This window comes from Tympanuchus pallidicinctus, unplaced genomic scaffold (assembly GCF_026119805.1).
Source record: "Tympanuchus pallidicinctus isolate F22 unplaced genomic scaffold, pur_lepc_1.0 scaffold21, whole genome shotgun sequence".
Classification (NCBI taxonomy): domain Eukaryota; kingdom Metazoa; phylum Chordata; class Aves; order Galliformes; family Phasianidae; genus Tympanuchus; species Tympanuchus pallidicinctus.
Window position 1 is genome coordinate 3486150 of NW_026294733.1, and position 22500 is coordinate 3508649.

General features: G+C 60.7%; 4 protein-coding genes and 1 long non-coding RNA gene across 6 annotated transcripts; 2 read left to right on the plus strand and 3 right to left on the minus strand.

Moving 5' to 3' along the window:
- Window positions 1–30: 30 nt before the first annotated feature.
- SLC34A1 (solute carrier family 34 member 1) lies at window positions 31–4018 on the minus strand. Of its 2 annotated transcripts, none has more exons than XM_052685068.1 (13): window positions 3878–4018; window positions 3601–3717; window positions 3287–3469; window positions 2995–3123; window positions 2781–2924; window positions 2586–2697; window positions 2313–2508; window positions 2011–2106; window positions 1767–1866; window positions 1417–1584; window positions 952–1068; window positions 715–839; window positions 31–633 (listed from the first exon to the last, which is right to left on the minus strand). In XM_052685068.1, exons 2-13 carry the CDS (start codon window positions 3701–3703, stop codon window positions 79–81), a joined length of 2028 nt encoding a protein of 675 aa, XP_052541028.1. In that variant the 5' UTR covers window positions 3704–3717; window positions 3878–4018; the 3' UTR covers window positions 31–78. The 2 variants fall into 2 exon arrangements, with proteins under 2 accessions (XP_052541028.1, XP_052541029.1); XM_052685069.1 differs by having other exon boundaries at window positions 3601–3775; window positions 3878–4015.
- Window positions 4019–5611: 1593 nt separating this feature from the next.
- Window positions 5612–11558, minus strand: RGS14 (regulator of G protein signaling 14). Its single transcript, XM_052685077.1, has 15 exons — window positions 11419–11558; window positions 10585–10606; window positions 9554–9708; window positions 9358–9450; window positions 8856–8999; window positions 8614–8763; window positions 8376–8496; window positions 8176–8300; window positions 7910–8107; window positions 7745–7821; window positions 7513–7639; window positions 7260–7341; window positions 7053–7111; window positions 6827–6935; window positions 5612–6676 (listed from the first exon to the last, which is right to left on the minus strand). The coding sequence occupies exons 1-15, from the start codon at window positions 11461–11463 to the stop codon at window positions 6450–6452; spliced, it is 1734 nt and encodes a 577-aa protein (XP_052541037.1). The 5' UTR covers window positions 11464–11558; the 3' UTR covers window positions 5612–6449.
- Window positions 11559–12542: 984 nt separating this feature from the next.
- Window positions 12543–14643, minus strand: LOC128081661 (uncharacterized). Its single transcript, XR_008207313.1, has 2 exons — window positions 14552–14643; window positions 12543–14402 (listed from the first exon to the last, which is right to left on the minus strand). It is a non-coding gene; the product is annotated as an uncharacterized LOC128081661 (long non-coding RNA).
- A 695-nt stretch (window positions 14644–15338) lies between these two features.
- On the plus strand, window positions 15339–19535 carry LMAN2 (lectin, mannose binding 2). Its single transcript, XM_052685094.1, has 8 exons — window positions 15339–15499; window positions 15580–15698; window positions 15767–15884; window positions 16884–16963; window positions 18041–18202; window positions 18399–18513; window positions 18802–18921; window positions 19267–19535. Exons 1-8 carry the CDS (start codon window positions 15361–15363, stop codon window positions 19425–19427), a joined length of 1014 nt encoding a protein of 337 aa, XP_052541054.1. The 5' UTR covers window positions 15339–15360; the 3' UTR covers window positions 19428–19535.
- A 472-nt stretch (window positions 19536–20007) lies between these two features.
- On the plus strand, window positions 20008–21958 carry B4GALT7 (beta-1,4-galactosyltransferase 7). Its single transcript, XM_052685104.1, has 6 exons — window positions 20008–20094; window positions 20188–20529; window positions 20608–20833; window positions 21040–21123; window positions 21282–21386; window positions 21500–21958. Exons 1-6 carry the CDS (start codon window positions 20048–20050, stop codon window positions 21653–21655), a joined length of 960 nt encoding a protein of 319 aa, XP_052541064.1. The 5' UTR covers window positions 20008–20047; the 3' UTR covers window positions 21656–21958.
- The last annotated feature ends 542 nt before the right edge of the window (window positions 21959–22500 follow it).

Here is a 22500-nt window from a genome sequence, read left to right on the forward strand (position 1 = left end):
TCAGGATTTGCAGGACAGGGACTAAAGATGTGCAGCTGGGACACAGCTTTTATTAGACACCGGGGAAAGTAGAAACGGCTAAAGGCGGGTGGCACCGTGCGGGGCCAGGTGTGGGGAGCCCACCCGCAGCACGGGGCTGGGCATCTCCTCAGGGTAGGAGAGCACAGGGTTGTCCAGCCCCAGCCTGGCCTTGTCACGGGCAGCAGCCTCACGCTCATCCCAGCCTTCAGGGCTGCGGCAGCGGTCGGTGCAGCAGAGCGTGGCACGTGTGATGAGGCTGTCGAGTGGCTGCAGCGAGTGCATCCAGGCTGGGAGGAAATCCCAGCTCTGCAGCCACTTGGGCAGCCGGCCGGGGCTGCGCGCCTGCAACATGTTCACCAGCCCCACAAAGAAGAGGAGGCCGAGGAAAGGAGCGCCCACCCCTACCAGCACCTGCCAACCCGCCATGGAGATGCCAAAGATGAGGGAGGGCAGCAGGAGGAAGCAGATGATGAGGTACAGCACGGCAAACCAGCGGTACTTGGCCGTGCGCTCGCCCAGTGCCTTGGCCATGCGGATGGGCAGGCGGGTGAAGGGCAGTGGATACCACAGCAGGATGCCAGAGATGTTGAAGAAGAAGTGGCAGAGGGCAATCTGTGGGGATGGCACTGGTGTCAAGCTGGGCATAGGGGCACATTGTTTTCTCAATGTCTCCTCACAGCCCCCAGTCCATACCTGGAAGGAGCTAGCCAACTTGTCCCCAGGGCTGGCCAGCGCGGCCAGGATGGCGGTGGTGGTGGTGCCAATGTTGGAGCCCAGGGTCAGCGGGTAGGCACGCTCAATGCTGATCACTCCCAGGCCTGCGGGAGAGGCTCTCCTTGGCATCACAGCCCTCTCCCTTGAGGCACATGTCCGAGCACCCAAATGACCATGGGCCATTGTAGCAGGGACCGGCACGTGTCTGGGGCTGACCGATCAGGGGTGTGATGGCTGAGGTGAAGACGGAGCTGCTCTGGACCACGAAGGTCATCCCAGCGCCCACCACCATGGCGAAGTACCCGGTGAGCCAGCTGAACGGGTGTGGGAGGTCTGCCATGGCACAAGACAAGGGCACAGACATGGACATGTCAGCTGGGATCGGCCCAGAGCCGCTACCTGGTGCTAGGGAGAGAGCTGTGGGATCGGGTTCTGGGTATAGGGCCAAGCTTGGGGCTGCAGGAGTCTGCTGGGCAGGATGGATGGATAGATGGGAAGGGGGGTGTGGGGGACACCAAGAGGATGTGATGGGCATAAATAGAGCAGGGGCAGGTAGGAATGGGGCCAGGAGTTCATGCAAGACTGGGGGTTAGAGGTAGGGTTAGGATGGGGGATGACAGGGGTCAAGCAGAGAGGACTGGGGCTGTCAGGGTCCCATTCCACAGTCCCTGTCCCACTCACCAGTGTTGATGACCTTCTGGATGGCTTTGGCCACCTGCCCCTTGAGCAGGGAGTTGAGGATTTTGACCAGGAGGATGAGGCAGGTGCAGAGCACGACGAGGGACCCGGCCAGCAGAACCAGCCCCACGGCCAGGTCCGGCAGCGGCGTGTCCGTGAAGAGGTGCTCGCCTGCCCCACAGCACGGCTGGGCGAGGGCCTGGGGCCTGCCCAGCCCCGCTCACAAACCTGTCCCCACCAAGCAGCCCCGCACAGCCCCACAGCATCACCTGGCTCTCCTTCAGCCCTATGCCCGGGGCTTCCAGACCCACAGCACCCCCAGCCCTACAAGCACCCCCTCCAGATCCACTCACACTTTTGCCTGGTGACGTTGTGGAGGATCCCAATGCCATTACTGCTGCAGTGTCCAGAAGCCGTGCAGTTTGGAGACACTCCTACCGCACTGGCAGCTGTCTGCAGGGAGCGGGCAATTCTGTGGGTGAGTCCATAGCATCCTCACCAGCCTCAGCCCATCGCCCTCCATGGGGTGCTTCTAGGGGGAATCTGGCTGGCCAGCCTCCCCCTCCCAGCGCTGTAGCAAGGCCCTGAGCCCCTTACCTGGGGAGGTGCGGGGTCGCACCACATGCGGATGAGGCTGCGGTTGCGCAGGCTCTCATCCCCTGTCGCGATGCCCGTGATCACCGACTTGTCCAGCTGCAACAGCACATTGGAGGGGATGGCACTGTGGGGCTGGCAGCATCCCCAGGCTAGGGATATCTACACTGTGATGGGGATCTTGCTGCCAGCCTTTGGCAGAACTGCCACTGTAGGGACATTGGTGCTAGGGGCACTACTGCTAGCATGGGAACCCCAATGCTGGAGGAAAACCGCTGGGGACAACACAGCCAACCCAAGGAGACCTGGATGATGAGCTTGGTGAAGGGCTCCGTGATGATTTTCAGCAGGTCAGGGGCATCCTTCCCACTGCGGATGTTGAAGGTGGCTACCACCAGGCGGGTGACGTGGTGCAGGTACCCGCTCACCACCTCCAGTGGCAGCAGGACCAACACCGACAGCCAGTTGAAACAGTCATGCACCGTAGCACCAGCAAAAGCCCTGCATGGTGGAGTCTACGTGTCAATGTGGGATGGCCCTCGGCCCCTCCAAGTCCCTTTGCCCCCATTCATGCTCACCTTTTGAACTCACTGCGGTCACCAGCCTGCATGAGGGCCACGATGGTGTTGGTGACTGAAGTGCCAATGTTGGAGCCCATGATGATGGGTATGGCAGAGCGCACCTCCAGCACTGTCGGCAGAGAGACCTGCTAGCCCCACGTCCTCCTCATCCATCCTGTCCCCAGCCCTAGGGAGCCCCACGGGTGCACTCACACCCCGAGGAGACCATGCTGACAATGATGGAGGTGGAGGTGGAGGAGCTCTGCACCAGCACAGTCACCAGGATGCCCACAACCAGCCCGGCTACAGGGTTGGAGAGGATGGCGTTGTCCTTGAAGATGTCCCCTGCCACTTTGCCTGCAAGAGAGCGTGAGGGCAGGGCACTGGAGCCAGGGTGCTGCTGGCTGCCCTCTGCCCACAGCCATACCTCCGGCCAGCTGGAAAGCAGAGCTGAGCACGTCCAGGGAGCAGACGAAGAGGTACAGGAAGCCAAACATCAGAGGCACCTTGAGAAGGGAGACACAGATGGACTGGACCCTCACCCAGCAGCCCAGCTCTGCGCAAGACAAGAGAGAGTGTTACACGCCAGGCACGTGTCCACATGCCTGGCCATGTTCGTGGGTCCCCTCCACCTCCTGCTCTGCCTGCAGCACCACGGGCACTGAGCATCTTCCACACCTGCTGCCCTCCTTGCTGGGTGCAGTGCTTGAAAACCTCACCTGGCTTCTGCAGCTCCTCCAAGCCCAGGCGAGGCCCCTGCCAGGGCAGTGCATCCAGCTCATAGCGCTCCCGACTTTCCACCAGCCGCCCCGGGGAGCCAGGGCACAGGAAGCCATGGTCAGGGCAGGTCACCGCTCCCACGGTGAAGGGGCAGGCGTGGGCACCCGGCAGCCTGTGCAGAGCTGGATACAGGCATATCCAACAAGCATTATGGCCATGTCCTCTCAAGGTGCTGGGCGTGGAGCCCGCCTGGTTTGGGAAAGCAGAGCTGAGCTCTGCATGGAGAGGAGGGTGGTGAGGATGGGAGACCTACCTGGGGGGCTGGGGCAGTAGGCAAACGGGGTCCCATGCACCACCCTTCCTCCCCGCACCGGGCAGCGGGGCATGGTCGGGCTCTCCCTCCGGTATGGCAGCATCGCTCCGGCTGAGTCTGAGCAGAGGCAGCCACACGTCACTGTGCTGGGGCCGCATCTGCACTGCTCCAACCACTGCCGCCCCAAAACCACGCAGTGGTGGCACCGCTGAGGAGCGCTGTCCCACTGGTCCCCTTGGCCACCCGGGAGCCTGTCCTGCCCCGGGGTGCTGCTCACCTGGTGCTGGCCAAGCACTCAGAGCAGCGCCATGTCCTCATGCCAAATCCACGCGTTCCTCCGGCAAAGTGGCCCACGGGGCACCAGGGCCCTTTATATGCACGTCAAGAGCAAAGTCTAAGGAGCCCAGTGTTGCCCCTCGCCTCTGCTCACTGCTCACCTCCTCCCCAGAAATTCCTGCAGTTAATGGGTAACCCCACAGCATCCCACGTCAGCCGCAGTCCTGGGGGTGGCATGGGGCACACATCCCTGAGTACGGTGCCTTGCACAACCTGTGCACCCCACCTCGCCTGCCTGAGGCTCTGCATCACCTCTTGTAAAACAGCCTCACACCATACGCTTCATCCTCTGCAGGAGAGGAAGAGGATGTCTCACTGTTGGAGCTTCCTGAACCGGAGGTGAAGCCATACAAGCACCCACCAGCATCACAATCCCAAGTGCACAGCTCTGCTGGCCTGGCCCAAAGGTGGTGGCAGTGGTTGCATCAGCACTGTGGCATGATGCTGCCAGCAGGACAGGCACTGGTGTGGACCCTGTGTCATCAGTGATGGTGGCATGCCGCCCACACCAGCGCACCACAAAGAATGCTTTATCTCAGCATGCACGATGCCAGGTCGAGTGGAAGGGGAGCAGTGCCAGTGTGCTTGTCACTGCGCCTCAATGCTGTGTATTATTACCCCTCAGTTACACACCTCTGCCAAGTTTCCATCCACCCACGTGGTGCCTGGCCATCTCGTGCCCATGGCAGCCAAGGGCAGAGCTGGGGCCAAAGGCCCCTCCGGTACAGCTGCAAGGGAGCAGGCACAGAGGGGCTGCATGGCCATGCTGCTTCTGTTTCTCTGGAGCTGGGTCCAGCTAATGCCACATGGCTGCTGCCCACGAGTGCGTAAGGGCACCCACTGTGCCCTCGACTGTGCCTACTGGAGCATGGAGCACTGTGTGACCTGTGCCTGGGTCACCTTGGCAGCACGTGCTGCTCCCTTGGCGCAGCAGGGTCCGGGGGACACGTGTGGTGCTGGATGAGATACCCTGGGCCAAGCAGGGCACGCAGCTGGGGAGTAGAACTTCGTCTCCATTAGTCCATGGGTTCGTGCCATGGCAGATCTGGAGGGGACAGTGACGCCATGCACCAGTGCTAGCAGTGGGATGAAGTTGTGTGAGGAAGTCATCATTTGCAGAGTCCTTGCAGGCACCCAAGGTACAGACTGTGCTGGGGGACAGCCTGCGGGTAAGTCTGCAAGAGACCCCCTGCCCCTTACCAGGCTGTGTCCTCTCCAGAACACAAGGGGCATGGAGGTCCCTTGGCCAGGGGCTGCAGCCAGGGAGCACCCCAAGGCCCCTGTGCCCAGCTCTGCCAGCGAGGGAGACTGGTGGCTGCATGTGCCCTGTGCCCAGAGGATGCGATGGCCGCTGCCTGGCTGTCCCCACAATCATTAACCCGCAGAGGCCCTGGCAGCTGGGCTGTCACTCATTGACAGCCTTGGGGCTGAAGTCCTACCAGCCCCATAGTTTCCCCTGCATCATTAGCAGTACAGGGAAAACAGGCTACTGGTGCTGGTCCTTCCTGCAAGAGCAGGATGGGCATCAGGCAGGGTTGTGGGGAACAGCTCTAGTGGGCTGTGTGGGTACTGGGGTTCAGGAGAGGGGATGCTGGAAGAAGCTACCTCAACATCCCTCAGGAGCTGAGCACAGTATGGATCCCCAGCAGAGAAGGAAGGGAGGAGAGGGAAGTGATTCCAGGCAATGCTCTTTATTTCCCCTGGTTTCACACCACAGATAGGACTGAGCAGCACCACGGAGACACATGGGGGCTCTGAGCCAGCCCTGGGGGCTGTGACACCTGCCTGGGGGAGCAGAAGGCTGCCCTGGGCCAACGCTCTGCCTGTGACTGGGCAGTGGGGACTGAGCGGTGGCCCAGGGCACTGCTAGGGTAGGCTGAGATGCTGAACACTCAGAGGTGCCGCACTGATCCAGCACCTCTAGCACAGGACAGACTTATCCCCAAGAGCTGAATGTCCCCAGCTCCAGCAGGGACCGGGCAGGGGCTGTGGGTGTATGCCCTGAGGGCCGTCTCTGCAGCCTCCCATGCAGAGTCTCACACTGCTGCTGCTGGGACAGGGCCTGATCTGGGCCAATGCACTCTGCTGTCTCTGCCTGTCCACAGCACTGGGGCCGAGGTCTGCTGCCTGCTCTGCCACCCAGTCTGGCCACGTCCTCTCTATCCTGTCCTCCCTTGGGCCAAAGGCTGTTTCCTGCGGGTCTGCACCAGCCTGGTGCAGGCAGGATTCTCCCAAGGGCAGGATTTGCCTAGGGGCAGCCCTGCTCCAGGGCAGAGGCACCAGGCAGGAATAGTGCCAGACGTATGTGGGATGCTGCAAAGTACTTTGCAACAGGGGTTTGACCTATATACAGGACTCCCTTGACGTGTACTGGGGTACGGCCCCACTGAGGGGCATGGCAGCTGTTGAACCACTCACAGCAACACAACATGAGGCTGGGACAGGACATGGACGGATCTGTGGCCTGGGCCGTGTTGGCGGCTCCACACGCCGGCACAGGTGTGGAGCAGGGCTCACCGGGGCTCACGGTCAACCGCAGGCTGAGCCGGTGCAGGTTTGGCAGGAGCGGGCTGGCCGTTCCCTGGGTGAAGGGCGCTGGATGGCTCTGGCCCCCGGCAGGTACCATCATCCTGCCCTGGCAGCTGGAGGAAGTCAGGTAGGACCAGGTCCTCCTTGGAGAGCAGCCCACGCTGGTCATTGGCCCGGCAGCTCTGCGCACGGTTCAGCAGCTCTACCAGACCTGGGGAAAATGAGGACACGGGCCTCAGCCACCCCATGGGGATCCTGCACCCATGGGACCTCACATCCATCCCTGGTGCACAAGGGACCCGCCTCCCCTCAGCCCATGTTTTGCCCCAGTCCTGAGGATTTGCGGTACGTCAGCTTTCACCTTCCAGGTCGTATGTGCGGCGGTTCAGGTTGCTGGCAGCTGATGACCGTAGTCTGGAGGAGGTTGTTCCCCATGGTGTGTCAGACTCTGCTCCCGTCGGGCTTCCCTCCTGCAGGAAGCAGCCATGTCTCAGTGCAGGGGCAAGTAAGCAGTGCTTTCCCTGCCCCTGCCTTCTCCCAGGGCCCACAGTGGGGTACAACTTCCCCACAGGCACTCCTGGACTCACCTCACTCTGGAGAGGGGAAGGGGCAGCTGCAGCCTCAGCACTCTCTGTCATTCGCACGTCTGCAACATAGAGAAGAGCAATGCTCTGTGCTCACCTAGGGAGCAGAATCTACCAGCAGAAAGCAGCAGGAGGGACTGGGGACACTTCTGGGGGCAGTGACGTGGCTCATGGCAGTAACAGTGCTTGGGAGGAGACAGCAGACGTTACCTGCTGGCATTTCCAGGACGAGTTTCTGTGCGGCCACTGTGGTAACCAGCTTGTCCATGTCCAGGGATGCCTGCTCACCTTGCTGCAATGGGGAACACCAGTGTCATACACAGCACGTAGTGAAGGTGGCCGGGTGGAGGGCCTGTGTCTATAACATCAGCACTCACCATGTCGAGGGCTACCCAACATGGAGCACCCCCCAGTGCTGCTGCCCACTCTGGCCCTATACAGATCACTGCCCCACCACCCTCACCCGCCGCAACAGTGCCAGCTCCATGTTTATGCTGTATTTCCCCAGCACAGGCTGCAGCGCTTCCCGAATACGCTTGGTGGACTTGGCTGTGATGCGGATGGTCTTGTTGAGGGAGGAGATTTCCAGACTGCAGAGAGAAAGACAACACTGGCGGTCCGGGTACTGTGTGGAAGTTGGGATGGATGATGTGGAACAGATATACAAAGGCATCAGTCCTGAAAATGACACTCACTCAAAACTTATCCTGTTCTCCAACTTCACCTCCTGGTCTGCCAGCACACAGCACTCCTGGTCCAACACCAGTGCTTTCTGCAAGAGCCAAAGTATCATGATGCTCCCGGCACGGACACATCCATGCCACACCAGCCTCGCTGGCAGGAGCCCCCCTGCCCCGTACCTGCTCGTTCCCCACCAGATAGACCTTGATGTCGGAGGGGCTGAAGCCGCGCTTCTCGCATATCCCAGCCAGCATGTCGCGGATGGAGAGCCCGGGCCGCACGGAGGCCAGTGAGGCTGTGCCATCAGGCAGGTAGACGCAGCAGTACTTCATGGGCTTGGCCTCAGCCTCGCTGCCCCCCAGGCTCTTGCGGTGGCCCTGTGGGACAGGAGAGCCACCATCAGCGTGGGCAGTGGTGGTGTGGGGCTGGCACAGCCAGGACTCACCTCTGCCCAAGGGCTGGGAGCTGTGCTGGCCGAGGAGAGAAAGCCCAGGTCCAGGCTGGCAGAGGAGTTCAGGGAGCCCTGGGACTCCCTCCATAGCACAGCGCTTCCGCCACCTTCTCCCCCATCTAGGACAGACAGACAGACATGGTGGGGATGGCACGAGGACAGGGACACCCAGAGCTGCCCTGCATGTCTCCTACCTGCCCAGGAGGGCTCCCGTCGCTCGCCCTTGCGGAAGGAACGGCGAGGGCTGCGGTTAGCACCACTGCCAGCTGTCTCCACGCCCAGTGGTAGAGACTTCCCCAGCTTCAGCTTTGACTTCTGGGGAAAAGAGAGGAGGAAGCTCAGCATGGAGGCTGCCCTGTCCCCCACTGTCTCCATGCCTCAGGCTTATGACTGGCCCCGGATGGGTCCGTGTTCCCTTGACACCCCACGCACCTTGCTGAGGTCTGGGGGGGGGCTGCTGCTGCGGGAGTGGGGCCGCAGGTCTGGCAGGGGCTGCCCCTGGCTCTCAGCTGTCAGGCAGGCTTGGTAGAGTGGGGACTTGACAAAACGTGTGTAGCTGTCAAACTTCATCAGATTAAAGATCTGAGGGGGGAAAAGGTGCTTGCTCAGCATCCCAGCCTGGGGGTCTGGCTCCTGCCTCACTGCTGGAGTGGGACTGGGAGTTTTTGTCTCACTTGGAGCTGCTGGAGGCGAAACATATCTGGTGAGGGAGTTGCCAGCATGTCCTCCCCGATCCAGGCCTGCCGGTCGATGTTGACGGGGCTCACCGAGTGGCTGGAGAGGAACTCATCGTAGATCCGCCGCGCCTCCTGCGCCAGCTAGGAACAGGACTCAGGATGGGGCCATGGGCCCTTGAGGTCTGGGGGCTGAGTCCCACCCAAGGCAGGACAGGCGCTGGCCTCACACCCAGTACGTCTCGATGGAGGAGTTACCTTGCCCTGGCCCCTCCTGTCCTATTCCTTGTATCTCTTTTCCCATTCCTGCTCCTGGCAGCAACACCCTCCATCCTTTTGCTGGCCCAGAGACGGGGAAGCACAGCCTGCCCTGCGCCCACTTTCTTGTCCCAACAAGAAAAACCCCATCCTCCCTACCAGCAGTCATACAAGCACCCAGGAACACAGTGACATGATTGCCACCTCCACATATCAGACCACATCCTCTGCATGGGGTCAATACCTGCTGCATGTTGCTGGCTGGGATCTGCTGGAAGCGCTCACATGCCTGCCAGAAGTAGACATTTTCAGCACTAAACTCCTTCTTGAGGAACTCCTGTGGGGCAGAGAGATGCTGGCCTGACTGCACCCAGGGCATGGGGTGCTTGAGGCCAGGACTGCAGCTGTAGTCAGCACAGAGTGTGGGCTGCAGCACTCACAGTGAAGTAGGTGACAGCCACGCGGTCCTGCAGCAGTGTCTCAAAGGACTCGGCCCAGCTGACAACAGAGCTGTGTGTATTGCTGCTGAGGGACTGCACTGCAGGCAGGCTGTTCACGCTGTGGTTGCTGCCCCTGGCTCTGGAGGCATTTAATTCTGAACGAGAGAGAAAAGGTCAGGTCTGAGTCCCTGGGCACCGTGGCCACCCTGTGCATGGGCATTCAGTTGGAGTTGAGTCAGCCCCCAAAGAACTGCTATCTGCAGCCCCCATTATCTGCCCCAAGTCTATCTGCCCCATCCTGGCTGCTCCAGCCCTGCGGGATGTGGGATGGGAGCACGAGGAGCTGGGCCGCTGCTCCATCACATCAACGTCACCGTTGGACTGAGCACAGCGATGGATGGCACAAGCTGACACCTTCCGGCGTGACAACACTCCCTCCCAGGGCTGTCACCTCACTGCTGTGACTCATCTCCTGGGAAACAAAGCTGGCGTGTGGGGAAGGCACCCAGTGGGGAGGGGAAGCAGGATGGCAGGAGTAAATGGCGGGCATGTTTCATGGAGAGAGCACGGAGGATGGCTGGAGGTACTCCCCAGGAACCATGCCTCTGCACTGTGCTTCAATTTACCTTCTCCATCCCTCCAGCCCTGACCACTGTGGGGGACACAGATCAGCCACCCAGGTCCCTAATCCTGCAGGAACCCCTGGTGAGCACAGCTGTTGGACTGGGAGAACCGGCAGCAGGAGGACAGGGCATGCAGGCAGGAGCAGCAGCATCCCGGCTGCTCCCCAGCAGGGAGGAGGCAGCTTGCTGCTCTGCCGGGCCCTGCTGTTCTCGATCAGTCCAAATCAAGGCATGACTTGGCAAACAGGCAGCATCCCCTCAGAGCACTGGGTTCAGCACGTCCCAGCCAGTGCTACAGCTCCTAGCACCCAGGGGCCCAGCGGAGGAGAGAGGGATGGGTGGGACTGCGGGGCTCCCCCTCCCCTGAAGATGCCACCAACCTCATCCCAGCACAGCAAACAGCCTTACCTCCATCTGACACAGCCGGGCCCTGCAGGGTGGAAAGAGAGGTGAGGGAGGGCAAACAGCTAGAGATACAGCCCCAGTGTTATCTACCTACAGCTGGAGCTGTTGCCCCATGGCGGGGGCAGGACGTGGGACTCCCCCAGCACAGCAAGCAGGGCTGTGGGTCTGCAGAAAGCACACTGCTGTTCTCCCACCCGCGTGCCTCTGCCGCCTTGGGTTTAGCAATTGGGAAAGGGCGAATGCTGTCAGATGTGACTCTGCTGCTACGCAGGGAGAAGCAGCCTCCCCAACACAGGAAGAGCAGGGGAGGAAGGAGAACCACAGCCCCAGGCAGGCACGGTGCCCGCTGCCTCCTGCTTTGGGGCCCGGGGCTACTGGAAATTCAGTGCCGAGGGGCTGGAGTCGATCCGTGCCCGAGCTGCTGGCCCAGGGCATCCTGCAGCATCCCCCAGGCCGCCTCGGGCAGCTCCCGCAGGGACGTGGCACCCAGGAGGATGGGCAGGGCCTCACGCTCATCCCCAGCACAGGGGTGGGCAAAGCGCTGCACCGCTTGGCGTGATTCCCCGGGCCGGTGCCCGCTGCCAGCCCCACACCCACGGAGCCGCCTTGTGACCCCCAGCCCCAAAAGCCCCACAGCATCCCCCTGCCCGGCCCTGCCGCAGCGCCGCACCTCCCTCTCCCGCACCCACAACCCTTCCGCACCCATCCCGCTGCCCACCCCCCGTCGCCCACCCCGCACACCCCATCCCCGCACGCCCCAGGCTCGCACCACACCCCAGCCCCACCCTCCCTCTCCCGCATCTCCCCGAGCTCGGTACCCAGCCGGACCCCGCTCACCATCCGCCCGTTGAGGACCGGCAGCAGCTTGCCCTTGCCCTGCATGCCTGGCACGGCCCGGCCCAGCCCGCCGGGCTACCCGCCGCCCCGCAGCATCGCGGCCCGGCCCGGCCCTCCCGGCACCCCCGGCCCCGCCGGCACTGCCGCTTTCGGCTGCCACAGGAAGTGTCGCCATGGGAACCGAGACCGCAGCCGGGGGGAGCGGAGCCGCCCTCCCTCCCTCCGCCACCGCCGGTAGCGGCTGCCCCGGGTCCGCTCAGCGCCGGGCGCCGGGAGAGCGGCGCTGCCCCGGGGCGGCCGCGCGGCGTTGGGGTGCCGCGTCCCGGCGGTTCTGCCCCGAGCGCGGGGCTCCGGCAACCGCAGGGAAAGGGTGTTTTAGGGAGGGTGTTTCGAGACGGGCCTGGAAATGATAGTGAGTGCCGTACGGACGGCAGGGCGCCGCGGTCACTGCGGGGCGGATAACGGGATGCGAGCGGGGCCGGTGAGCGCGGCGCCGAGCCGGGCGGAGGTCCGCGCGTGGCGATGGCATCGGGGCATCGCAGCTCCCCCTCCCTTTGTCGCCGCGCTGTTTGCCTTGGCTCTGCGCTGCGAGTTATAAATAAAAACTGCTCACCCAGAGTGCGTGAGTCACCGTCCTCCCTGCAGGGATAACTGCGTCGAAACACGAGCCGGGCGTGTGAGAAGCGAGCGCGTGGCTCGGCTAACCTCATCCCGTTGGCTTTGGGATGAGCACTGGCCCCGAGTGGGGCAGCGTGGGCTGCGGGGATCCCAGTGCCTTGGATGGGCCCCGTGCGGTCTGATCTGGTTTGGGGCAGGTGATGGGGCTGGGGGCTTTAATGTCCCTTCCAACACAGGCCATTTTATGACTCCATGATTCTGTGAACATCCCTGTCCTGCTCCACAGCCCGCATCTCCCTCAGACTGATGTGGCTCGGAGCAGCCATGTCCCAGCGTCACCTCCTGTCATGCTCTAGGTTGAAGGGAAAGGAATCCCGGCCACACTTTGCCCCTGCACAGCCAGCTCTCAGCTGCCCTCTTTTGTGTCTGACCCTGCCCATGGCATCCCTTGCTGGTGACTCCAACACAGTGCTTGTGGTGCCCAGGAACTGCATCCTCCTGCTGTGCTAGCATCCCCATGAGTTGGGGAGAGGGATGCTCTGTGCCCCCCATTTTAGCCCTGGGGTCAGGAGCAGGAAGAGGTAGCGGATGGGTGACAGCTGGCTGGGGGATTTACTGAGGGCATTACTTAATGCTGTGAGTAAATGGAGAAACAGTAGCTAATTCAGGAGGCCATAATCCTCTTCCTCCCCCAGGGACAGAGAGTGTGCCAGTCACGCAGATGCCAGTGCCCCAGGGATGAGCCCCCAGCCTCTCCCTGGGTGTGCTGTGAGCTGCAGCCATTCCCAGACCGTGGGTGATGTGCAAGAGGTGGGGGGGAGGATCTGGCTACATCCCTCCTGCCCCGAGCAGCTGCACTGGCATCAGTGCCCAGCTGGCTGCGCAGCACCAGGGCTTGTCCCTCAGCCTGCCAGGAGCTGCCTGGGCTCCCAGGGAAGGGGACAGACTGGGCGGATCTTCGGTGGGGCCACCCTGAACCTGTGCACCTTGGAACAAAGTCCCAGACTTTGCTCAGGCCACAGACACAGGGCACCCATGGACGACAGGGCACCCAGCTCCCCACTGCAAAATGAGGGTGCTCTGCAGCAACCCAGCACCCTGCAGGACTCTCCCAGCTCCCTGCATCCTCGGGGGCTGCTCTCTGTCATCCAGAGCCTGAGCAGTTCCCCAGGGCAGGAGCTCCGCATCGTGCTGCTGGGGCTGGACAATGCAGGCAAGACCACGCTGCTGAAGCGCCTGGCATCTGAGGAGGTCAGCACCATCACTCCCACCCAGGTACAGGCTGCTCTGAAGCACGCGCAGTGGGAGGGCAATGGGTCCTGTCTTTCTTCCCCTGGTGTGATGCCAGAGTTTGCTTCCCCTCACAGGGGTTCAACGTCAAGAGCGTCCACTCGCATGGCTTCAAGCTGAACATCTGGGACATCGGCGGGCAGCGCGCCGTCCGACCTTACTGGAGGAAGTACCTGAGCAGCACTGACCTGCTGGTGAGCCAGGGGCCATGCCCTAGCAGAGCCCTGCAGCAAGCAGAGGGCTGTGTGATGTGTGAGGAGGGGCTGCCTGCTGTTCCTTTTGTCCCCCTGGCAGATTTATGTCATCGACAGTGCAGACCAGAAGCGCTTTGAGGAGACAGGGCAGGTATGAACGGCCTGGGCAAGGGGTGGTGGTCAGGTCCTGGGCACAGAAGTGGGGAACAAGGCTGTTTTCTGTGGGCTTTCCTCATGGGGGTTGAGTTGTTCCCTAAGCTGTGTGGGAAGGGCTCATGCCCAGGGCCTCAGCACGCAGATCTGTCCCACCCCACAGCAGACCTGTCCCAAGCAGCTCTGCCCACCCTACCCTAGTTGTGGATGATGCCCCAGGGACATCTGACACAGGGTGCCTGTCTCTGATACGGCCACGTAAGAAAGCCATTTGCTCAGGTAGTGAACTGGGAGATGTAAAAGCTGGAAAGCAAAGCAAAGAATGGAAGGTGAGACAGTGTCAGCTGAGGCCATGCTGACGCCAGATTCTGCCAGGAACACAGGCGTGGGCACCAGACAGTGTGGGCTGTTAGCAGCTGCCCTTTGCCCAAGGTGCTCTGGGTGCCAGGAGTGTTCTCTTGGGCTGTGCTGAGTGCAGCTCCAGTTCTCCTCAGGGCAGATGTAGCTTCAAGGGTTCCCATCTCCCCCTTGGGTTGTAGAGACCTCATGGCAAATTGAGACTCACCAGCACCTGAGAGAGGAACACAGCTCTGTGAGAGCAGCAGCATTCTTGGGAAGGGGTTCTCTCTTGGCAGGAGCTGGCGGAGCTCACTGAGGAGGAATCTCTGATGGGGGTCCCACTGCTCGTATTTGCCAACAAGCAGGACCTGGTGACAGCAGCACCTGCAGCTGAGATCGCAGAAGGGCTGAGCCTCCACACCTACCGGGACCGAGAATGGCAGATCCAGGCCTGCTCAGCCCTATCTGGAGAAGGCGTGCAGGTAAAGAGCGAGCGGCTGCCAGCACTGCGGGTGTGTAGCAGCAGGCTGTGCTCATACCTCTCTTCCCCTCAGGATGGAATGAACTGGATTTCCAAGCAGATCATGAGCAGGAAGAAGTGAGAGCTGCAAAGTGACAGAGCTGCAGGTCACTAAGCCACAGCCAACCTCTCCTTCAGTCCCCACATACCCCGAAGGCCTGACCAGGCCCTGAGCCTTCAACTCGTGCTCTGAGGGGTTTCCACACGGTTGTTCACCACTCATCCTCTCTTCTCTTCTCATCTTCTGGGCCTCCCCCGCGGAGAGAAGCAGGGCCCACGGGCGCCGCTGCACCAGCAGGCACAGCCCGTACGCAGCGCGGGACGTGGCAGTGAGGATGTGGATCAGCGATGAGACGCAGCGCGCTAACGCGATGCGGGGACACTGTGCTGGGCCGGCAGCACGGGCACTCAATAAAGCAGCCGCTGAGCTCCGCACTGACCCCGCCGCCCTTCTGTGCTGCGCTCCTCTGTCCTCCGCGCGGCACCGCACACGACACCCGCCGCCATCTTGTGAGGCGTTACCGTGGCAACGGGCTGCCGGAGGGCCGGGCGGGTCACGTGCCCCGCGGGGAGCACGAGGCGGAGCGGAGCGGGCTGCAGCTCCCAACACACCTCGCGCTCGGGAGGCGCTATGCTGCCTCTCCCGGGTTCGGACCGCCGCACGGCGGAAGTTGCGGCCTCGCTGGTGCCGCCCCCACCCCTCCCATAGGCGGGCGGGAGTGACGTCACCCCGCGGGGGCGGGGGCGCAGCGGTCTGGAGGCCCGTGATTGGCAGAGAGGGCCGCCGCTGCGGAGTGGGCGCGGCGCGGCGGAAGGCGGAAACGGAGGATGGCGGCAGGCGCGCAGCTGGCGGCCGTCGCGCTGTTGCTGCTGGCGGGGGTCGGCCCACAGCTGGCCCCCGCCGAGCTTACGGATGGCAACAGCGAGCACCTGAAGCGCGAGCACTCGCTGATGAAGCCGTACCAGGGTGAGCGCGGGGCGCGGCGGGTGGGGGCCGGGGCCTGGCCGGGGCTGTGCGTTGAACCGCGCTCTCTGCACTTGTCGCAGGTGCAGGCTCCGCCGCGATGCCGCTGTGGGACTTCCAGGGCAGCACCATGGTTACCAGCCAGTACGTCCGTCTGACGCCTGATGAACGCAGCCGGGAGGGCTCCATCTGGAACCGCGTGGTGAGCCCCGGGGTGGGCGGCTGGCGGACCTTTCCCCGTGCCGGGCTGACACCGAGTCTGTTCCGCAGCCCTGCTTTCTGAAGGACTGGGAGCTGCACGTCCACTTCAAGATCCACGGCGCTGGCAAGAAGAATCTGCACGGGGATGGCCTGGCCCTGTGGTACACACAGGAGCGCCTCGTGCCAGGTAGGTGGCAGCCCAGAACGGCGGCCGTATCCTGGGCTGCATGAAAGGAAGTGTGGTCAGTAGGGTGAGAGAGGTGGTCCTGCCCTTCTGCTCTGTGCAGGTGAGACCTCACCTGGAGTACTGCGTCCAGGTTTGGAGCCCTCAGCACAGGAGAGATGTGGTCCTGTCAGAGTGCCACTGGAGGAGGACCACAAAATTGATCCAGGGGATGGAATGCCTCCCCTGTGAGGACAGTCTGGGAAAGCTGGGGCTGTTCAGCCTGGAGAAAAGAAGGCTCTGGGGAGACCTGACAGCAGCCCTTCAGTATCTAAGGGGGGTCATAAGAAAGAAAAGGACAGTCTCTTTAACAGGGTCTGTTGTGTTAGGACAAGGAGAAATAGTTTCAGACTGAAAGAGGGGAGATTGAGAGTGGATATAAGAAAAAATAAAGCGTTTTACACAAAGCATGGTGAGGCATTGGCACAGCTTGCCCAGAGAGGTGATGTGTGCCCTGTCCCTGCAGACATGAGAGGGGTTGGAGTAGGTAACTTTTAAGGGTCCTTTCCAACTCAAACAATTCTATGACTCTGGGTGTTCAGCATGAGCTCCATGCACAACCTGGGTTCAGCAGTGCTTATACATGTCCTGGGACAGCCTTAGAGCTAGCTCACTGCAGAGCAGGTTTTGAGCTCCCTTTGGCTACCCCAGCTTAGAGAGGAGTATTCTGCTCTGTCCATCCTGACCTGTGAGCCTGCAGCAATGCTCCAGATGCGCAGTGCTTCTCAGTGGCCATTGTATTTTTCCCCTGGGGGCTGTGTGCAGTCTGCATGAGCAGGCCTGGTGCTGTGTCTGCTGTTCTAGTGCAGATTCTGCCTCATTGGGCTATGCTTTGAGGTGAGGTAGGGCTGTGCTGCTTGTGCCAGCTGGAAGGAATCTCAGTGTCAAAGACCTACAAACCAGGGCTTCAGGATGAAGGTACAGAACCGAGCCATCCGTTTACTGTGTTCTGCCCTGTTCCAGGTCCTGTTTTTGGCAGCAGGGACAATTTTCATGGGCTGGCTATTTTCCTTGATACGTATCCCAATGATGAAGCAACAGAGGTGAGTAGTTCAGGGAGCTCACTCAGTGCTCAGGAGGCTGCTTCCTTGTGGCTTTGTGCTGCAAGTGCTTCATACCTGGACTGAGGAAAACTTTCTTTATGCAAGAACAGATTACTGTTCTTCCTGTCCTGTGAGCTGGTAAAGAGCAGAGGATGTATGTGCATTAATGGGGACAGGAAGGTGCTTGCTCCATGTCATGGTGTTGACTGCTCCTTTGCTCCCAGGGCCTTTCCCCTGCTTCTAATAAGACAGTAGACCCTGAATGTGAAATCTATCTGAAAATATATTAATCCCAGGTGTCATTTCCTGGACTTCTCTGACCGTCTCACATTGTTTCTGGCCTTATTCTCCATCTCCAGCCTGTTTTTCTAAAAGAGAAACTCCTGTGCTGGCTTTCTTCCCCAGAATTCCCCACAGCGGTTGTGATCCTTCTGTCCCGCTTCATGTTTGTGGATCTCATTATGACATGGTTAGACAATGTGACAGCGTTAGTGAGGTCTGTTGCCCCAACCACTTGGTGACACTTCAGTCGTAAATACCTGGGAAGTGACCCTATCTGCTTGTCTTGATGTTCAGTGAGTTGCTAATTCTTGCCTCCAGCTGCTCCTTACAGCACACATCACCTACTGACTACAAAATCTTGGATGTGGCTTTGCTGCTGATGTGCGGTTGCTGCCCAGTTTCTGTGCTGTCTGTAGGCTTCTGTCTCGCTCCAATTAATGTCTTACAGCTTCTCACTGGGTCTTGTGCATTCTCTGCAAGTTACTCTGGTGGGCATTGTCCCACTGTCATGAGCCTCCGCTGCTGTGTGAGCCCATGAGGGGTCTTAATGCAGATGATCAGATAAGGCAACTCTGCTTTAGGCAGAACAAGCTCTCGCTCATTTTAAGGCCAGCTTTACGTAGGAAAGGAGCTTTGATTTAATAGTTCAGCTCTCTGTACTCACTTTGTTGCCATGCAGTTGCCTTGCTGTTGTTCTGGTCTCACTGAGGTTTCTGAGCAGACAAGGGAAGTTGGCTCTCGGGTCTGCAGCTGAGAGGCTGCTTCAGACTGAAGGCACTAACGCTCTCCCTGCAGCGTGTGTTCCCCTACATCTCTGCCATGGTGAACAACGGCTCCCTGACTTACGACCACAGTAAGGATGGGCGCTGGACGGAGCTGGCAGGATGCACTGCTGAGATTCGGAACCAGAATCATGACACTTTCCTGGCAGTTCGGTACTCCCGAGGTCGCCTGACGGTGAGATGTGCAGGGAGCCTTGTTCCTTCTGCAGGGCACCTCGTGCACCGACAGCAGGGTGGTACTGGTGGGTGGGTGGTGCTGTGGCAGTGTGTGGTTTGCCACGTTGGATCTCCTGCTCCTCTGGTTCCGAAAGAAGTGCTGGCTGGGCAGAGGGGCAGCCAGTGTTCTTGGTGTGACTCCCCTGGTCCTGCAGGTGATGACAGATGTAGAAGACAAGAACGAGTGGAAGAACTGCATTGACATTGCAGGGGTACAGCTGCCCACTGGCTACTTTTTTGGTGCTTCTGCAGGCACTGGAGACTTATCTGGTGAGTGGGCTTTGCTTGTAGGATTATGTGCTGCTTGGAGCTTGGAGTATAATGCTATGGATGCGGTAGATGGTGGCTTCTTGTTCATGGGGCTTTTGAAACTGTATTGAATCGGGACACGTGGCCTGAGAAAGGAGGCACCTAAAAGCATCTCAAATTACACCTGGGATGTGAGGGTTGCTTGAGAGGGAAGGAAACCTGCACCTGGCAGAGCACAGAGCTGGGGATGCCAGCGTGGGCATTTCTCAAGGCTTCTGACAGTCCTCAGTGCTGACGGTTGCTTCCTAGACAATCATGACATTATTTCAATGAAGCTGTTCCAGCTCATGGTGGAGCATCCCCTGGAAGATGACACTGTTGACTGGACAAAGATTGAGCCTAGCGTCAGCCTCCTTAAATCTCCCAAAGGTGAGTGTCTGGGCTTCCCAAACCTTCAGTGAAGGACTTGGATCTTGGGGCTGGGCACCTAAAAATCTGGCAAAATCTGCCACAGTGTGCCTGCCAAGAGGCAGGTGCCTGTGTTATGCATTGGCGTTCAGTGGTTGCTGCCAGCAGCAGCAGAAGAGTGCATTTTGTGGGGAAAACGTCCATCTATCACTTGAGCGCTTGATCTCCCTGTTCTTAGCAGTGCTCCAGCATTGGTTTTTCCAGCAGCTTCCTGCTCAGCAGCAGGGCAGAGTTAGAGCTGAGATTCCCCCACTCTGAGGCACTGGTGGAGGTGAGGCTTGGTGAGTCTCTTGCTTCTCCTTGCAGACAATGTGGACGACCCGACGGGGAATTTCCGCAGCGGGCCCCTGACAGGCTGGAAGGTGTTCCTGCTCCTGCTGTGCGCGCTGCTGGGCATCATTGTGTGTGCTGTGGTGGGAGCTGTGGTCTTCCAGAAACGCCAGGAGCGGAACAAGCGTTTTTACTGATGGAAGAACCCGGGCTGCGGTGCCCGACCCGTTCCTTTTCTATGGGGAGCTGTACAAACTGTGGTTTCTAAAAGCTGTTTCCGAGAAATACAAGAAGTATTTTCTTAACTGTCCCTGTGGCTGTAATCCTGCTGGACGCTTGCTGTCTAGCAGGCTGGACTTGGGGGGGGGGGGGGAATGTTTTTAATTAGAGCCCACACCTGCTGCAGAGGCACTGCTCACCCCGAGAGCCGCGGTGCTTCCTCTGGGCACCCCCAGGACCCGCTGTGCTGCCCGGGGCGGTGGGTATGAATGTAGGGGTTGTTGGGGCTGGGGCTGTGAGTGGGGCATTAAAGGACTGACACCATCCGCGGCTCTGCCTGTGTCTGGGAGGGGTCGGGCGGAAGGCGGGGGGGGGGGGGGGGGTTGGGGGCTGAGCTGCGTGAGGGAAACGGAGAATGGGAGAGGAGGAAGGGGGGGGGAAATGGGTCCTAGCAGGGGAGGTAGCGGGCACGGGGAGGGTCCCGGCACGGTTCCGCCTCCGCCGGGCGGAAGGAGCTGAGCGGAACGCCGGTGCCGTGGTTTTGTTTCCGGGGGAACGGCACGGCCAGCGTGTCCCGGCGGCGGGACCGGGGTCCGCCATGGGGCCGGGCCGCCGGAGAGCCGCGCTGCGCCTTCGGGGCGGCGGGTGAGCGGGAGCGGCGCGGGGGGGGGGGGGAGGGGGAGGAGGAGGGAGGAAGGATGGGAAGGAGCCCCGCTGTGACCGCCCGCTGTGCTCCAGCTCCCCGCAGCTCCTGGGTCTCCTAGCCGGCAAGTTCTCCATCTTCCAGCTCTTCTTCCTCGCGCTGCTGCTGGGCTTCGCCTCGCTGCTCTGGTTGCAGCTCAGCTGCTCGGGCGAAGCGGCTCCCCCTGGGCGCGGGGCCCCCCGGCCGCCCTGCCTGCCCGAACCCCCCGCCCCGCCGGCCGACGACCCTTCGTGGGGGCCGCACCGCCTGGCAGTACTCGTGCCCTTCCGCGAGCGCTTCGAGGAGCTGCTGGCCTTCGTACCCTACATGCACCGCTTCCTCAGCAAGAAGAGGATCCGCCACCACATCCTGGTGCTCAACCAGGTGGACCACTTCAGGTACGGGAGCTGCAAAGCCAGGGGATGCCGTGCGGTGCGCATGCAGAGGGCGGCGACGTGAACCCGGTTCCATTGCAGGTTTAACAGAGCGTCGCTGATCAACGTGGGCTTCCTGGAGAGTGGCAATGACACGGACTACATCGCCATGCACGATGTCGACCTGCTGCCCCTCAACGAGCAGCTGGACTACGGCTTCCCCGAGGCCGGGCCCTTCCACGTGGCATCCCCAGAGCTGCACCCACTGTACCACTACAAAACCTACGTGGGAGGGATCCTGCTGCTCACCAAGCAGCATTATGAGATGGTGAGCTTAACCCCCCTCCTGCTTTGCGGTTGGGTGTACAATGAAATCTTGGTGTGTGTGTGTTGTGCCCTACGCTTTGAAAGACAGAGAAGCAATCTGTGGTTTGAGCTGATGGTGCAGTGCAGGCTGCAGCTGTGCTCGGGGCTGGGGGTGGTGGTGGTGTTTGGCTGCTGCAGGAGAGCAGTGCGGTGCCGCTCTGGTTGCAGTGCAATGGCATGTCCAACCGCTTCTGGGGCTGGGGACGGGAGGACGACGAGTTTTATCGACGCATCAAAGGAGCTGGTCTCCAGGTGAGTGTGCTCGGGGGCCTCCTTGGCTGAAGATGCTCTCCTTCTCATCCCCCTTCCTGTTCCCTGCTGCAGCCACCAGGGCTGGCACGAGGGCAGGTGGCTTTCCCACATGCGGGCAGGCTTTCAGGAGCTGTTTGGAAGCGTTTTTCTCCTCCCAGGTTCACCGTCCCTCTGGAATCACAACTGGGTATGAGACATTCCAGCACCTTCATGATCCAGCCTGGAGGAAGAGAGACCAGAAGCGCATTGCTGCACAGAAGCAGGTGAGCTGTGAGAGATGCAGGCTGTGATTGCCACGTGCCCTGAGCCCTTCCCTGCCCACTCTGCTCTCTATCTCAGCACCAGATGCTTTGCCCTGAATGCTCTTTCTTCTCAGGAGCAGTTTAAGGTGGATCGGGAGGGAGGTCTGAACAACGTGAGATACCGGATTGAGTCACGGACTGCTCTGACTGTGGCAGGAGCCCCCTGCACTGTCCTTAACATCTTGTTGGACTGCGACATGAGTGAGACACCGTGGTGCACGTTTGGCTGAGCTGTGTCTCACGTGTCAGCATGTGCTGTGCTCGTGTCAAGACGCCAGGGCTGCACCGAGCTGCTTGGAACAAGGCAGTTTTGCAGCAGGCCAGCACAGTGCTGCTGGCAGGACCCAGAGGAGCAGAAAGGGCTGAGTGCTTGAATTTGCTGGGATCAGCAGAAGAGGCCAAGAGCAGGACTCCATGGCATTGCTGTGAGTGATGCTGCTGTCTCCCAGGGCAGGTGCAGGAGGCGTTTTTCCTGTGCTGGGTACGGCTGAGCTGCCACCCAGTTCAGAGGACAATAAAGAACTATCAAGGCATCTGCTCGCAGTGACTCGGAGATCTGCTGCAGGCAGCCACAGGGAACAGAGGCAGGAGCAGCCTGTGGGAGGCAGCAGATGCACTGCCACTGTTTGCTGGGAGAGTATCCTGGGGTAGGAGGTAGGGAGTGGGGGAGAACATCCCTGCCTGGCTGCTGGGAAGGCACCCTGGACACTCCAGCTTGGATCCAGGAGTGGGGATGCCAGAAAGGTCTCTCTGCCCCTTGCCAGCTCTGGGTTCCTCCTGCAGCCTGGCCTGGCCTCTGCTTATGCTGCAAGGTGAATTGCTGCCATGCTACTGCAAGCTTGTGCTGGCACACAGGTGGTGCCATGCATGGGGCCGCTCTGGGGCACTGGCACACGTTTCAGGTGCTGCTGTCTCCTGGAGCACTTCCCTTGCTGGGTGCCTGCAGATGGAAGCTGTCGCCATCCCGGGAAGCCAAGTGGTTCCTGTCTCATGGAGACATGGCAGCTCCTGGTAGGAGCCCTGAGTTGAGGGAAGTGATGGTGATGAATCTGAGTACAGGGACTGTCAACCACAG